The 15,910-nt window shown below is 35.6% G+C and overlaps 1 protein-coding gene across 1 annotated transcript; it reads right to left on the reverse strand.

The window, feature by feature from the left end:
- Positions 1 to 1,817: 1,817 nt before the first annotated feature.
- Positions 1,818 to 10,689, reverse strand: LOC139685751 (uncharacterized). Its single transcript, XM_071582820.1, has 6 exons — positions 10,437 to 10,689; positions 10,140 to 10,317; positions 9,558 to 9,727; positions 8,239 to 8,322; positions 5,537 to 5,613; positions 1,818 to 3,595 (listed from the first exon to the last, which is right to left on the reverse strand). Exons 1-6 carry the CDS (start codon positions 10,575 to 10,577, stop codon positions 3,544 to 3,546), a joined length of 702 nt encoding a protein of 233 aa, XP_071438921.1. The 5' UTR covers positions 10,578 to 10,689; the 3' UTR covers positions 1,818 to 3,543.
- Between the last annotated feature and the right edge of the window lie 5,221 nt (positions 10,690 to 15,910).

The following is a 15,910-nucleotide window of genomic DNA, read 5'->3' on the forward strand; positions in this document are numbered from 1 at the left end:
CATAATTTAATTGGCGACCACATTCTGATCTAATGAAGGATCTCAGGCTTTCCCGGCAAATAGTATTCAGGAATTTTTCTCGGGTTTCCAACCGGGTCAGGTTTCGGAGTACCGACGTTTCGATGGCTGACTCTGCCATCGTCTTCAGGGTTGAAGTGCAATTTCCATGCTCTGCACTTCAACCCTGAAGACGATGGTAGAGTCAGCCATCGAAACGTCGGTACTCCGAAACCTGACCCGGTTGGAAACCCGAGAAAAATTCCTGAATACATTCTGATCTAATTTGCAAAAACATTTTAATTACATGGAGTAACTTATTGCTGCCATCTCATGACCTGTAAATGAACAGCCCCCTACAAGGTCTGTCCCAAATGGTTGAGGCCAGTCGAGCCCAGTCTGGATTAGCATCCATTTCATGTATTAATAATAATTGTTTGGCCCCAAAAAGATCAGGATAAGCTACCATTTAATCTGAACTTTTTTTTCAATAAATCTTTCATTGAAAACATGTCTCATCATATTTCTGCAATCAACCATGGAGTACATAATGACTATAAGATAATGAGTCATGAAGTCTCTCGTTAAAATGTCATTTTAATTACAAACTTTAGGGAAAAAAGAAAACAACATTATAAGATTATATCACAGAAATCATAATATTGATCTAACCATCAAAGTTCCACTCCTAATATATAATTACAATGCATTGTTTCCCTTATTGCTATCATGTTGACCGTTGAGTTGAATTTTATTGATAAGAACTTAGATTATTGAAATGAGTATTGAATAGGACCCTATATAAATAAAGGCTAATATAGTATTTCGCCATTGAAAGAACACATTCCATATTAAAAGCAGTTTCCATCTCACTTTATTTCAGTAATTAGATGGGAAACACTATCATCCAAACATCTTTAAATCCTCAAAAGCTTAGCAGATGGCTCAATCACTGGGCATGGTCCTATGCCTTGCATGTGAATGAAAAGAATTTATCTTGACCACACTGTTTTCAAGTGAAGAATCATTACTCTTATAACTTATGCTTGCAGAATAAATCAAAAGGAAATATATACCCAACAGACAAGGAGAAATGGATATATTAAAAAATGGAAAAAACTTCCTAACACTTACGCGAGACTAAAAATAGTAATACACATTTGTTGAAATGTTACTGCAACAATTTTGCTTAACATAACCTTTACAATTAAAAACAGTATTGAATTAAATGAATTACCATGGAATTCAGTAGTCAAGTACGAAAAGTGCTGAGCAACTGACTGGAGCGCCTGGGTTTGATTTTGGTCGTCAACTAAGGACACACTCCACTTCAACCAAGCTATGTGGTTTTACAAGTATCAGATCTTCCTGGAAAACTACATGTGGCAAAAGGAAAGGAACAGGGCCCCAATCACCCATAAGTGCATTTCACACAACAATGTACTTAATAATAGGTGGGCTCCAACGTAAGCTATCAAAACAACCATCAGGTTGATTATTGAGGTCACCACATGAAAGACTAGGGCTGAAACTGAAGCATTCAAGGTAATTTGAAAGAAAAGTATCCCTGGGAGGGTCATCAATTTCCTTTACATGGCTTGCAAAGTGAATTTGTAATTTAAAGAAAAGTTACTTAGACAAAATTATACTGCTATGACAGTGGCAAAGGAAAATTAGAAAACTAATGCGAGACATATGCAATCAGGCCAGGAATGCTTAAGATATTGGGGTCAGTCTGTCACAAAGCCATGGGGAGCAATGGACCCAAACATGGAGGGGGTATGAGAATGAATCACAAATAAATTCCTTCAAGGGGTAAATCAATTGCCATTTATTTTTATTAAGCATTTACTACAATACATTAATAGAAATAATTTTGGAATCCACACGGTGTGAATACATTTATGACATATTAATGGTCTGTCTCATATAAGAAGAATTCATACTCATCAACTGGTAGATGGTTTTAAATTTCCAGATTTTTTGGCACACCAATCATGCACTACTATAGCAGAAAGACACAGAGATATGTGTACATATGTAACATTTAAAATAAACTCCATTGTTTAAATTTATCATTATACAGTGCAAAACATCATAGAGGTACACAAACATTTACACTACTATAGAGCCCATACACCTGGTCAAGGTTGCCAAAGAGAGACAGAACTAAATGGGAGTAGGGTATGGCTTCCCCAGGTAGAATACTTTACTGCCCATTTAAACTCAAATTTTATACTACCTGATTGTCCAAAATCACTTTAGGACACATTTTTTCCCCTTAGTAAAATATTATATACTGGAATGTGAGTTACAGTCTCTTAAATGGTTCTATCAGCCATCAATTTAGCAAGATTTTCAGGTTAATTTTAAGATAAAAAGGTTACAAAATTATTTTTTCATATGTGAAAATGACCCCTATCCCTCTTATGGAATTTCCCCTTCCCTGTCTAATACTGATGGAGAGTGGGTGATTAGTTTGGCTGACTAGAACTAGGTCATCATAACTAGGGGGCTAGGTGATTAATAGGACAATGTCTAAGGCTTATCCTCTATACGATCCATAAATGCACATGAATACACAGTAGACAAAAATACAGAGAATCTCTCAAAAATTGAAATGAAAGGAACATACTTTCTTCTCATTATAGAGATTAAGTCAAAAAACATAAACAAAAAAGGCTTCATTACTCAACAGCTCATACAAAATCTCATTAGCAAAAGCCAATGAATACATTATAACAGTCATATATTTATCATAATAATCATTTCAATTACAAATAACTAATCATAAACTTTGCTTCAATGAAAATTTAAAATATGAATATAATGCACGCAATCAAGGTCCAAATTAAATGTTGACATTGATAACATGTTGGATGTAATGACACCGAGTATATATGGGTTTACCTGCGCCAATTAAGGATACTTGAAGAGTCTTTCAGGATATACAGAAAGCCCTAATGAGTTAGCTATACACTGAAGAAAATGTTATTACATAGGCGTACAATCAAGTGTCCATTTATCTGTATCAGATGAAACTACGATACAAGTAAGGAGAATGCCCCTAAACAATGACCACACCAAAGTGATTACAAATCATTTGTAATAACATACATCAGATTACTAATGATTTTATCATAGTGACAGTATGACACTTAAAAGGAACCACATATAAGTGCAACAACTCTAGATTTCCTACCAATTAAGGGTTGGTACAACACATATCTCTAGGGAGCTGCAATACTGCATGCTCTGATGGAATTTAAATGGCAGAGAACCCATCAAAATAACTTCCAAAAATAGCCCCGTCAACCAATTGTGTAGCAGCTATAAACTCCAATATCCAAGCCCCCTGCTCGCAAGTAATATTAAATGGTGTCATCCCACCAATGGTTGTGGGATTCAAATTAAATGCACATAATGTAATCTAAATCAGATGGAAGAAAATTGAAAATGCGCATACATTGGATCAAAATAGGCAGGAAAAATAAAGAATGTAGATGAAAATCACCACTTCACCATAAAATATCAGCGAACTTCCACTTAGCCACTGACTACTTCTTTGATCAACTCCAAGAGCATTACAATATTTGTTCTGAAAATGAATTAAGGATCAAATACACTGAATATCTCTCAAAAAACTAATTCATTAAAAAGTACCCTAATACATAAGAAAATTGCTTTAAACTCATTAAAACCCATTTGCAACAAGATAAAATATAGGCTTATATACATACCTATATTTTCAAAATATGACAAATTTCAAAAAGATTACATTTAATATTTTGGCATAAATTTCTAGAAAAGGTATTTCCTCAATTTAAAAATATTCAGCATACAAAATTTGACAAGAATAATAATGATATGTTTCATAGAATTAAGCCAGGTTATCTCAATTCCTCTTACAAATATTAACAAGAACATTCTTCAAACAGCCTCTTCCCACAGTCAGAATATGCTTCATTTTCTACATGGGTGTGAGAGTGAAATGAAATTGTCACCTTTCCAAGAGCAGAATCAAATCTATTCTTTGTAACAGCAAAGAGCCAATAATATCAAACTACTTCCACTATTTCATCATGAAAACACAATTGCAGCTTAAAATTGGAAGTGTGCGATGAGAGAAGCCTCTGGAGAAAACCTACAAGTTACTGAGAAATCCAAAGCATAAACTATGACAAGCAACTTTTGGATTCTTATGCAATGGATAATGACCATGGGTTGCTAGGAATTTCTATGAACATGCATGTTAACCTATCCAAGCAAAAAACATGCAGCATCACATGATTCTGGGAAGCCCCTGCTCAAAGAATATAAGGCGTGGTATTCAGAAAAAATTTTGGTCCGACACTCCGGTCGTAGATCACTTGGCTACTAACTGGAGGGCCATTGTTTCAATTACAGACATGCCTCTGGGCACCTTCAGCCAAAAACAACCTGGGTCAAACTTGAGGATCCATATTTTTCTCAAGACACAATTGGAGGCACAGGGAAGAGAACTGAACCGAATACTCCAATGTGTAAAATTCATTAGTAGTTTGGTTAAGTAGTAGATGTTCAAAACCCTCACCTATCAAACTGATCATCATGTATACTGCTGTCTTTGCTTGATTGATTCAATACTTCAGGATCAAAACAAAAATTTCTTCAATATGCATTAAAAATATTAAGATCATTGGCAATAGAAGAAGCAGGATAAATAAAGAAAATGGAATGGCCATGACAAACAATGCTCTTCATCAAAACAAACATATATTAATGGCCACAAGGAATAGAGTATAAAAATTATGTTGGAGCATGTGGACATATATTGATAAAGATGAAAATAAATTAGAGAGAGAGATGTACAAACAAATACATTTAAAAGAGTGAAGCATCAGAGGTCACTTCTAAGAAGAGGAAAATTAGTTGTACATATCCCGAGGCATGATACTTCACTGAAGCCAATAATTGAAAGAAACATTGTGAGGAAGAATTACGTAGGAACACTAATAGGCTAATAGTGTGAATCAGGAAATTAAAAACAACACCACAAGGAGCGAAGAGGGCATGAAGACACAGGCAAGAAAAGAAATGGTTTGTTAAGCTGCTAATGACATATGCTCAGATTAATAACTAGTGATGATGATTTAAAATAGGCACCCATTATAATCAAAGTAATCAACTCCTCAATATGTGCTCTTCAATTTGGCATTGTTTTCTACCACCTACTTCAATGGTTGCACACCATATTGCATTTCAATTTACAGCCGTTTGCAGATACAAAACAGGCAGGGGCAATTAAACCTAATTATTGCCACTGAAAAGTTTATTAAAAACATTAAATGCTATAAAAGAAGCTGTAAACTATAACAATCTTATCACAACCTTTAAGAAACAAGCTATGACAGAGTAATTTCAGAACATATTATTTCAATTGAAAAATACACAGAGAAAATGCAAGAAAAGCATAGGCAAAGCTATGAATTCATTATCACAACATACTAGAGACTACAAATGACTATATGTAATATACTTGCTAAGTCTGAAAGGATACAATTGAACCGGTAGCTGAGATATATATTTTATAGTGATTCCCTGCTTTTCAAACTTGTCCATCACTCGACAAATTGACTGAAAAATAAATATTAAAAATCATAAGAGTAAACCCCGATAACATAGGCTAATCGTGTGATAGAACAATCATTGCTACAATGATTGTTGTATCACACGCTACAATTTGACAAGCTATAATTTTCTATTGACTTTTGGCCAAAGGAATAAGACACAATATTTACGGCATTGGCACTGAAATGTGTAACAGAATGAGAGAGTGAGGAGGATGAGGGTAATAGAATGGGTGGGGATCCTGGTATAGGAATACTACAGCCTGCCAGAGGAACCAGTCAGCCAAACCATTGCTTAAAATTACACTGGATTACATGAACACCCCCTTCCCCTGATGGCAGTAGTTAAAACTGTCAACTTTCCCACATAGGGTCCGGCTTTCATGGAGGTAAATGCACACTCATACTGTGCCTTTGCCAATAAGTCACAGATTCCTGTTATATGACAGGCCATCAGCCCTGTTGACACAGGCTATTAAGTTGATTAAATCAGAGGTAATTCCCTACAAAACACATATTTTTAAACATACCCTTCTGAGTTAAATTAATATCATTTTCAATTATTTTAATATCAATAGATACCCTTCACCAGCCTCTTCAATAATGAATAAATTCATTATGAAATAAGATCCAATACCAGGGTGTGTTCTGTGAAAATCTTTCTCAAAGAAATCTTTCTTCTTATCTAAAAATAATTTCATTCAAATAATAATAGAGAAGTGTTGGCAACTTAATTAATTTTAAAGGATAACAACCGAGGTAAAAGATAGACCAGGGTAATCCCTCCCAGAGGAAATATCCTATAACTCTGCTAAAAATATCTGTTGCTTACTCCTGACTTAAAACAGTGATAATATTGACATTTGTACGATGCTTGATGTGAGAAAAAAATACTTAAAAGTAAATATTTTCCCTACGAATTTTCTTTTGCTTATAGGTCAAAGTTATACCAGTATACCCCTTGCGCATAAGATACAGGCTAATTTTAGAGCATATTTTGGAGCAAAAAATTGCTTCTTATGGGCCAGGAAATATGGTACCTCCATCAAACTAGTTTTTTTATGATCCATCTTTTAACAACTGCACAATATATATTTGGCTTTTTTCAATAGTAAGGCACTATAGAGATGACAGGAAGATAGCTGCAAGAGAGGGATGAGAAAAACAAAACAAAATTTGGGTACCTCACATAGACACGGTACAAGATACTCAAAAATGGGGCCAAGAGCCAAGGAATGTTGACTACTCTAGCATGGCAATGGCATCAAAGAGTAACACCTGTGAGATACCATAAAAAGGACAATGCTGATTGGAAGGAACTTGAGATTTTGAGGATATTTTTCCCTATCAGGCATAAACCTACGTGTCTCAACAACTACAGTCGAAGAATTAGGCAAACTTTCCTTTCAGGAGGCCAACAGATACTGTATGAGTGCCTAATTAAGGAAAGTGCCTGTGGCATGGCCAGAGGTCCAAAGGGAGGGACAAAACACATGACTGGAGAATCCAGGGAAGGCAGCAGTCCTATCAAGGAGAACAGGGAGGGAAAGGATACCCAGGGAATGGTGAATACTACCTTGCTCTAACTTTATTGTGGTGTCAAAAAATGACAATTCCTGGATCTCAAGCAGCAGAGTGGAGTGCCACAATGTTGGGTAAACTGCATAATATGAGGGATCAAGTTATCTGGGAGATGGTGCAAAGACCTAAGGTATAATGTGATCAATAATAAATGACCCTTTATTTAGAAGATGATGAAAAAGGTTTAAGGCTAAGATGGTGGTTCAAGGGTTCCAACATATCGAAGGAAATGATTATTTTGACCTTTTATGCAGAGGAAAACTTTTCAGACTCTATTGAAAATGAGTGGAAGACTGCCCACCTTGATGCAGTTGGGATTTATTTGAATAGTCTACTCATCACCCTAATTTATGCACATCAAGGCACTGACTATTCTTCATAAGTTTAAAGGTTATTAGTTTGAGCAGTAAAATAGAATCTTCATTACCCAAAACAACCGGGGAGGAAATACACGACAGGAACATCTGCACGACATATTATCAGCATTAAGAAGAATGTTAAGAGGGATGAAGACAAAAAATTTAATCATTTCATGAGTTTAAGGGTTTGCATGGTTGATGGGAGTTTGGACAACCAACGTTTGTGCAAAAGCCTTGTAAAATTTTGCTCAAAAATTAGGCAATCTGCACAAAGTCGAGATATTGTTTTTCACTGCTTAACATCAAATCAGAAGTACCAGATCATCTACCATAGCCTCTTTTTGGGCCAAGGATCAAAAAACTTGCAGGTGGGTTGCTCTTATGACAAATTTATTAAGACATGGTTAATATCTCAACGAATGTATTTGTTGGGCCCAGATATATGATTATGCAGACTACTCCCCTTTTTTCACGAAATATCAAATATTCTGATGGTAATTTTCCTCAATCTGAGAGAACTGCTACACAATTGAACTAGCATATGTACAATATGTCAGTATATAAAGGAGAATCCAAGTAAAAGGTACTCTTCACTATTGGATACATTTACTTGGACCACATGAGATACTTAAAAGTATAATGATTCTAGGATAAACCCATTCATTATTAACGGTCCATAAATTAAAGAGTACCTTGACAATGGAGTTGAAAGTATCGCAGCATTGAATAACGCCACTTCTGCATTCCTCCAAAGCCTCTGCAGGCAGATCAGACAACTGCAAAATGTACAAAAAAGACAATTGTCAAGAATTCAAAATGGCAGTGATAAATTCAAATTAAATTATTTCATCCTAACTTTAAAACTCCCAATCGTTAATAAACTATCAGACACAGTACAGCATTTACTCTGATGATGGAATGACCCTTGTCACATTTTGGATTGGTAAGTAAGGAAAAAATATTACTAAACTATGTTACAATAACACCTGCAAAATATAAAATACAGGGGAACCTCATCTAATGAGCATCACCAATTCAAGAATCTTGCATTAAATTAAACGTTATAAGTAACGGAAGAATACAAGCATATAAAATTAAATCAAAATAAATAAATAGGTAAGACAGTAAGCACATATATTAGAATGTGGATAAAGTGAATAATGGTTTCTAAGTCAATGCTTCTTAAAAACAATGAACAAATTCTAAATTAATTCCCTAAATGAAATTGGCCAACTAACGTAACATTGTATACTGTTGGAAGAATTGCACTTACATCCTTAATGAGAAGGATGACAGAAAAACATATATTCTCATAAGAAGCAAACCTGCTGGCCCCAATGAGGAGACCAAAAGTACATGCAGTAAATAGTTCTACAAGCAGTAAATAGTTCTACAAACTACAAGCAGTAGGGAATAATGAATCCATTAAGCTTGCAGCAGGATCTTGTCTGTGTATATATGTCTGAGCACTGAAATTTCGAAGACTAAAGACATTAGAAAGGCAACAGATTTAAAAATTAAATGAAGGATTAATGAGGTGCACCTTCAGAGACATGCCATTTCGATGAAATGAAGGGTGAAGGATAGCTGAAAAGCCTAGGAAATTTATTACTGCCTGGAAGAAGGAAATACTAGGGACTTGCGACAACAAGGAGGGCTTGACCACATGCAAAGATAGACTGTGCCCCAAAGGAATAGCACTTGCACTAGATTAGGAAGTAATTTTAAATATCTGTTCGCCAGGCATCGACTGCCATAGCGGCGCCCAGTTTTGATTTTTCTTTGGAGGTGCTGATGGAAGGAAAACAGAAAGAGAATTATGATGAAATGAGATGAAAAATAGAAACTACAATTCATGCAAATTAAAACCCTCGAGTACAGAAACCGCTCATGGATTGCCCACACAAGAATGAAGCCGGATTTTTACAGTAAAAAATGGATAATACGAACACAAGCATGATACTGATGTAAAACATTCCTAAATCCACTTAAAACATATATATTTACTTACGCTGCGTAGAAGACGTGCTAGATGCGCAGTGACGAGATCTGCTGACAATGACAATTTCTTTGACTCAATTATCAAATCATATAACAATTTTATGAGTGCTTTGGGAAGCACGGACGTTATATCGGGCTCCTCGACTGCTGAATTATCAGAAGCGGGCAATGCCGGGGTTTCTAAAATTTAATCGACAAGAAAAACTTTTTGAAAGGAATAAACAAATTGAAAACATCGGTCTACAATTTGATACGCCACAATAATTTTAAGTAATATAAAGTAGCTTAAGCGGAAGCATTCAGTTCATAGCGAATAAAGAATGGCTACACTGCGGCTGCAAAATTCCCTTGGGAAAGACACTAAAATTATAATTGTCAAAGACTTCAACTTTAAAGTAATCAAAATATAAATGCTAACATCTTGCAAAAACGGCTGAAATTCGATTCACGATTTCAAAAAGATTTAATCAAATTCGTAACAAATTTTAACTTCGAGAGAAGTTTTAAAGGCTAATCCAACGTAAAAACCAGTCCCACTGACAGGACAAGACTGAGTTTTGTCCGAAGTGATTGACAACGAAAACCACCATACCATTCTTCGACGGAACAGTTCCTCCAATGCTAAGGTTCTCTAATTCTTTGCCAATGGCCTGCACCGATACGGGGCTTGATGCAAGCTGTGGATCTGTGCCTACTGGCCCTTCACCTGACACCGAATCCTCGGAGGGGGGGTATAGAATATGGGAATACTGCGCCACAAAGGCAGCATACTGCGAAGCATAGATATCACAGAATTATCATTTACCGCAGAAAATAATTAGAAATTACATAATAATTCAATACATTTATCAAACAATAGCGAAAAATAACGATTCAACAAAAATCTTACCCGGGGACTATTGAGATCAACAGGCTGAAAGCCGATGGTTGGCGTTATGGTATTAACGATCCCGGCTAATTCATTCACAATGCTTTTAAGCTCGAACTCCATTTCAGGCGTATAAACGATACTGCTTAGGTCACTCGCCATCTCAGAAAATACTATTTAAACACTTCTGGACCTTAAATTCAGACTTAATATGATGCGCACAACGTACAACACGGACGTAATGAACTGACCCGTACAACCTATCAATATCGAAAACGGATCGATAGTAGCGACGAACGTATTTGAATCTTCTTAAATTCTACTTTCAATTCATTTTGCGTTATTTTGTAAAAATGGGATTAATATAATTTATAAGCTGTTAAAATAAAATTCGAAAAGCCTTAAATGAAACTATTTATCAAGCGCTATTTTTAAGGAGTAGCCCACCGATAACTAACGAACTATTTGTTGTTAATATTCTTTTTTTTTAATAATCTTTTTCGATGCCGAAATAAGTTCCGAGCAAACATCCGGAATCATTGCATCTATTCTTTTTACCCAGGTATTGTTTTTATTTTACGAAGTAGAAAACAATGATTAATGCCTAAAATTTATATTTTCATGTCACGACCAACACTACATCTAATACTTCACGAAAAAATGATTATCGCCATCAAATTGTTCCACGGGATGTGTACATGTTTGAAAGTTGAGCTTTATTATTATTGTTTCGCCTACATTTAACGTAACCCTCCCAGAAAATAAAACATAAGAATGTTCCGATGTCTTATACGTATCCCTCTCATCGACTATCCCTTCCTTCCCACTCCTAGTCCTATTAAAAATGTTAGCACTAAAATAAATGCAGGAATTAGGACAGAAGGGTATTCATGTGCAACAGAGATCATACGCTTTCATGGAGTGTTAACAAAGCTTGCGCAGAGGAGAATTGTTACCGTTACATCCAGTAGACCTTTGTCTACACATTATATTTGGTGGGGGAAAATGTGATGCAATGACGCGCCAGGATACCTAATTTACTAAAAATACTAACGAAAAACATTCCTTGCCTAACGTATTCATATCCACATGTGGTACACGTATCCACAGCGAAGCTAGTAATAACAGCAGATGTAGGGGATTTCATCAAATTTTTTGTACTTCCTTGATAAACAAAAGCATGTATAGACCACCTCTTTATCCTCCTAAGAAACCATCTCGCATTTTATGTTTAAGTATCCGTAGAACAAGAAAGGTGCAATCCAGAGAACAAGAAAGAATAAAAGCGTCTATGTAAAAGGTAAAGCTTTTCCATGTATTATTATCATAAATTTGTTTTACAGACGAGTGCCTTGCATTGGAAATTTTATCGAATAAGCAGTAGAATTAACATCAAGTGAGCCTTAAACTAAGCTATTATTGTGCTGACTTAATATCAACAATAAGAAAAAGACAACTGAAAAATGAATGAGTTATCATCATATAGCGTGGTATAAAGTAATATGAAAGCAGCATGCATGTTAACTTACGTCAAATTTGTATTTTATCTCATTACTATGAGATCATTTTTTACATAATAAATAAAAGAATCACACTAGAAATGGGATGGAGTTGATTAATTTCAATACACACATTGCTATCAATGCATACCAATCATAAGTTCTTTAAGTAGTCACACTTTAGTGGAGGATAAGGAAAGCAGAATGGATACTACTTTGCTAAAACATTGTTAGCTTTCATTATTACTTTGACTCCCTTTCACATAACTTTGAATTACTTCATTTCTACTATAACTAAATATCTGATAATAAGCAGTTAAGCTGAAAAACTTGACCTCTCATTAGAAAGGCACTCTCTTTCAAATGTCTTGGTAGTATCCAAGGTCATATTTATTTTGTGACCACATTCAGAGATAATGTGTGAACGAAAAATATCAATACATAAATTGACTTATTCCTTCCCTCTCCTGACCCAAGAAAAAACAGCACAGTGACCCATTTCCACGTGGGATAATTTGGTTCAACATTGTAATTCATTTTAAGTGAGCTTTAACCTAAGCTATCAAAACAACCATCAGGTTGATTAATGCATTCATCACATGAATGAGGAAGACTGAAACTAAAGCATTGAGAGAAAGATCTGACATGACTATCCCTGGGAAGGTCATCTATGTCTCTTACACTTTTACTACTGGGGACATAATAGCCTCAAAAAGGCATGGAGAGCATTCAGATGCAAATAAATAGGGGTAATGGGAATAAGCTATGGAGAAATTCCTCCATTGTGTAAATAATTTGTCATTAAAATGCAGAAATTACAAAGAGTAAAAATCATTTGCCTTGACCAGGAACCAAACCCGAATCCCTCGGATGTATATTTTTTGGGATTTAGACAGTTAAGCTACTGAGGTGTCCTTTTCCACTACGATGCCTCAGCAGCTTCCTTGGCTGAAGTACTGAGCAAAGCTTAAAGGGATCGAGGCCCAATATTCTTTCAAGACAATATGTTTTCACACTTAAATTTCTGCATTTAAATGCATATTAGCGAATGACTCCATTGAAACTTACTGTCACTGCATTTCTGTAAATGTTTGCCATTTTTTTCGACAGATACTTTACCACAAAGAATAATGGAACACAGTGTATATTTACATTTCATATTGTAACATTTTTACAGGGTGAATATATTTTAATCACATTAATAGTATGGTTCATATGAGAAGAATTCATATACAAGGTGTCTCCAGGGAGAGGGCTAATAATTTTCCAGTTTCTTGGGCACATTACTAATGTACTAACATACAAGAAAAGCTCATCCACATAAATGTGTACCATTTTAACATTTTAAACTCTGTCATTCAAATGTATCTTCATGCAGCAAAAAGCATCTTAGAGGTATACCCACCATTAACCAGCATAGAATCCTTACACCTCGTCAAGGATGTAAACCATGGAGACCTGTGACACAACTGTGTGAAAGTGAGGTGTATAATTACCATTGTTGAATATTTAACCATTTGATAAAATTCAAATTTTATATTACACATTTGTCTAAGATCATGCTAGGATATATACTGACACACAAAATTTATATTTTCAACTGCAGCATGGGTTATGTCTTCCAACCTTTTTCTATCTGGCATTAACTTGATCAAGATTTTATAGTTACTTTGCATGCTTTTTATTCTATACATTATTTTAATATGTACATGAAAAGTTCCCCTAACAATTAACAGGTTTTCATTATCCACTACTTATGGTTAAGTTATAAGGAAATGATTAGGGTTTATCCTCTATGCAATCTATACAAATGTATAAGAATAAACACAATTCCACTATAGAGAAATCTCTAAGAAGGTGAAATGAAAGGTACATAAAATTTTGACCATAGAGAATTAAATGAAAAATTTGATAGAAATATGAGTCGCTTTTAAAAATTTCATGCATCTTTTCTTAGTAAAAGTCAAGAATTACATTATAATGGACATGACAGCACAAAAATCCATTCAAACATTACTATTCATCAAAAGTTACAATGTGCATATACTGCACATACCCTCCCATGGACTACAACCTTGGTAAGGTAGAAGGGCTAATGCATTCCGATAAATGCCAGAGCTGTACTGGTGGGAGCAATGATAATTGCTCCTGGTAGAGTCACCCATGCCAGATAGGCCAAAGATTAGGAGCCAGAGGAAAGGTAGTCAATGCAGCATCTGTTCCTTAGTGAAGCGGCTGCAAAGGCATCTGACCCCAGTGGGGAGGCCATTGAGTGATGGTGTCATGTCATTAATTTCTGTTACTTAAATAGTGGCTTTCCTGGGGACCTGATGGGAGCATTTACAATTGCTTTTATAGACCTATTTTGCGAGGAAAATGCCTTCATTGCCATACTAGAGTTTTCCCAGAAGACATTTCCATAGACCAGGTAGGAATGAATTTTGGCATTATTATGGTTTTTTAATACAAGTTTCCCCTCCCATGGAATACAAACCTTGATGTGGTGAAAGGGATTGTGTGTTCTGATGACCCCTAGAGTTGCTCTGGCAGGAGAAATAATAATTACTGTTCATACGGTAACACATGACAGATAGGTCGAATGCTAGGAGCCAGACAAAAAACATCTGCTAAGCATCTGTTCCTAAGTGAAGCGGCTGCAAAGGTGTCTGACCTCAGGGTGGTGGCCATTGGATGATAATGTCATGTTCAAAACACTATTGAGGAAGGCAACTACATATCACCTCAATTATCAATCCCATGATTTTTAGATGGACAGTATGGAGAAAATGAGTCCTGGCAGCTACAGCACTTGGCTGTGTGTTGTGCCCAGCAGCGGAAGAAGCAAGGCTTCTGTGGTCTTCATCTGATGAAAACCTTGCAAAGCGAAATTGACAGGAGCAGCACAGAAGACCAAATTAGTTAAAATAAGAACTTGGAATGCTTGGACAATGCTGAGGACTGGTAAATTAGAGAATATAAAGCTAGAGATGGGTAGTGGAAATATAGATATTTTAGGTCTATGTGAGATGAGATGGAAGGACAGCGGGGATAACTGGAATGTTAGTTATACGGTGGATGGGACAAGTGTCAGAGAGATTTTGCCATAATATTGAATAAAGAGGTAGGAAGAAGCATAGTCAACATGGCTCAAGCAACAGATAGAATATTACAAGTAGAGGCAAAAGCAGAACCAATGCACTTGGTCATTGTTCAGGTATAAATGCCACCAAGCAATCATTAGGAAGAAGAAGTCTATAGGGTATACCATCAGTTAGTGGACATAATCGCACGTGTTCTTGCCGGAAAACATTTGATAGTGATTGGGGATTGGAATGTGATGGTAAGTAAAGGAATAGATGTTGATGAGGTAGGGGACTACAATTTAGGCAAGAGGAATGACCGCAGGGAGAAAGCAAATGACTTCTGCAGGAGACAGGGGTTAGTCATCACCAACAGTTGGTTTAGACACCACAAAAGGCATAGGTACACATGGAAAATGCCAGATGACTCAGAAATGCATCAGATTATATTATGGTTAAGCACAAGTTTAGAAACAGTGTGATCAATTTGCACAGCTTACCAGGAGCAGATGCAGATTCTAATCACATTTTAATACTTATAAAGTGTAGCGTCCAATTCAAAAAGATAAGGTAAGGGGGTTGAGTTTTGAAATGGATTTTAGAAGCATTAACTAGAATGGCAAGATGGAGTATCAGCAGGCTTTAAAGAAAATCATGATTTAGGGATAAGAGCTCAGTCCTATGGAAGAAAAATCGAAATAAATCAAAAACGTTATATCGAAAGCCACAAAAGAAAGTATAGAAACTGTGAATAGGAAAAGGACAAGGAAACTATGGTTCAAAAATGAGGTGATTAGAATGATATTGAAATTAAATTTAAATTTAATTTCAATATGAAGAATTTCCACCAAGTGACGCCAGAAACTGTTTCATTTAACTAGAATGATAAATGAGAGAAGAAAATGGATGAGTGTAA

This window comes from Hetaerina americana, unplaced genomic scaffold, assembly GCF_022747635.1.
Source record: "Hetaerina americana unplaced genomic scaffold, ioHetAmer1.1.p SCAF_12, whole genome shotgun sequence".
NCBI classification, from domain to species: domain Eukaryota; kingdom Metazoa; phylum Arthropoda; class Insecta; order Odonata; family Calopterygidae; genus Hetaerina; species Hetaerina americana.

What these genes read in the sequence shown, in the direction of transcription:
- LOC139685751 (XM_071582820.1), bottom strand. Translation starts at nt 10,577, where the DNA reads ATGGCGAGTGACCTAAGCAGTATCGTTTATACGCCTGAAATGGAGTTC. An exon ending in TTGATCTCAATAGTCCCCGG is followed by an intron (nt 10,318 to 10,436) that starts GTAAGATTTTTG and finishes TATGCTTCGCAG; the next exon opens with TATGCTGCCTTTGTGGCGCA. An exon ending in TAGCACGTCTTCTACGCAGC is followed by an intron (nt 8,323 to 9,557) that starts GTAAGTAAATAT and finishes TACATTTTGCAG; the next exon opens with TTGTCTGATCTGCCTGCAGA.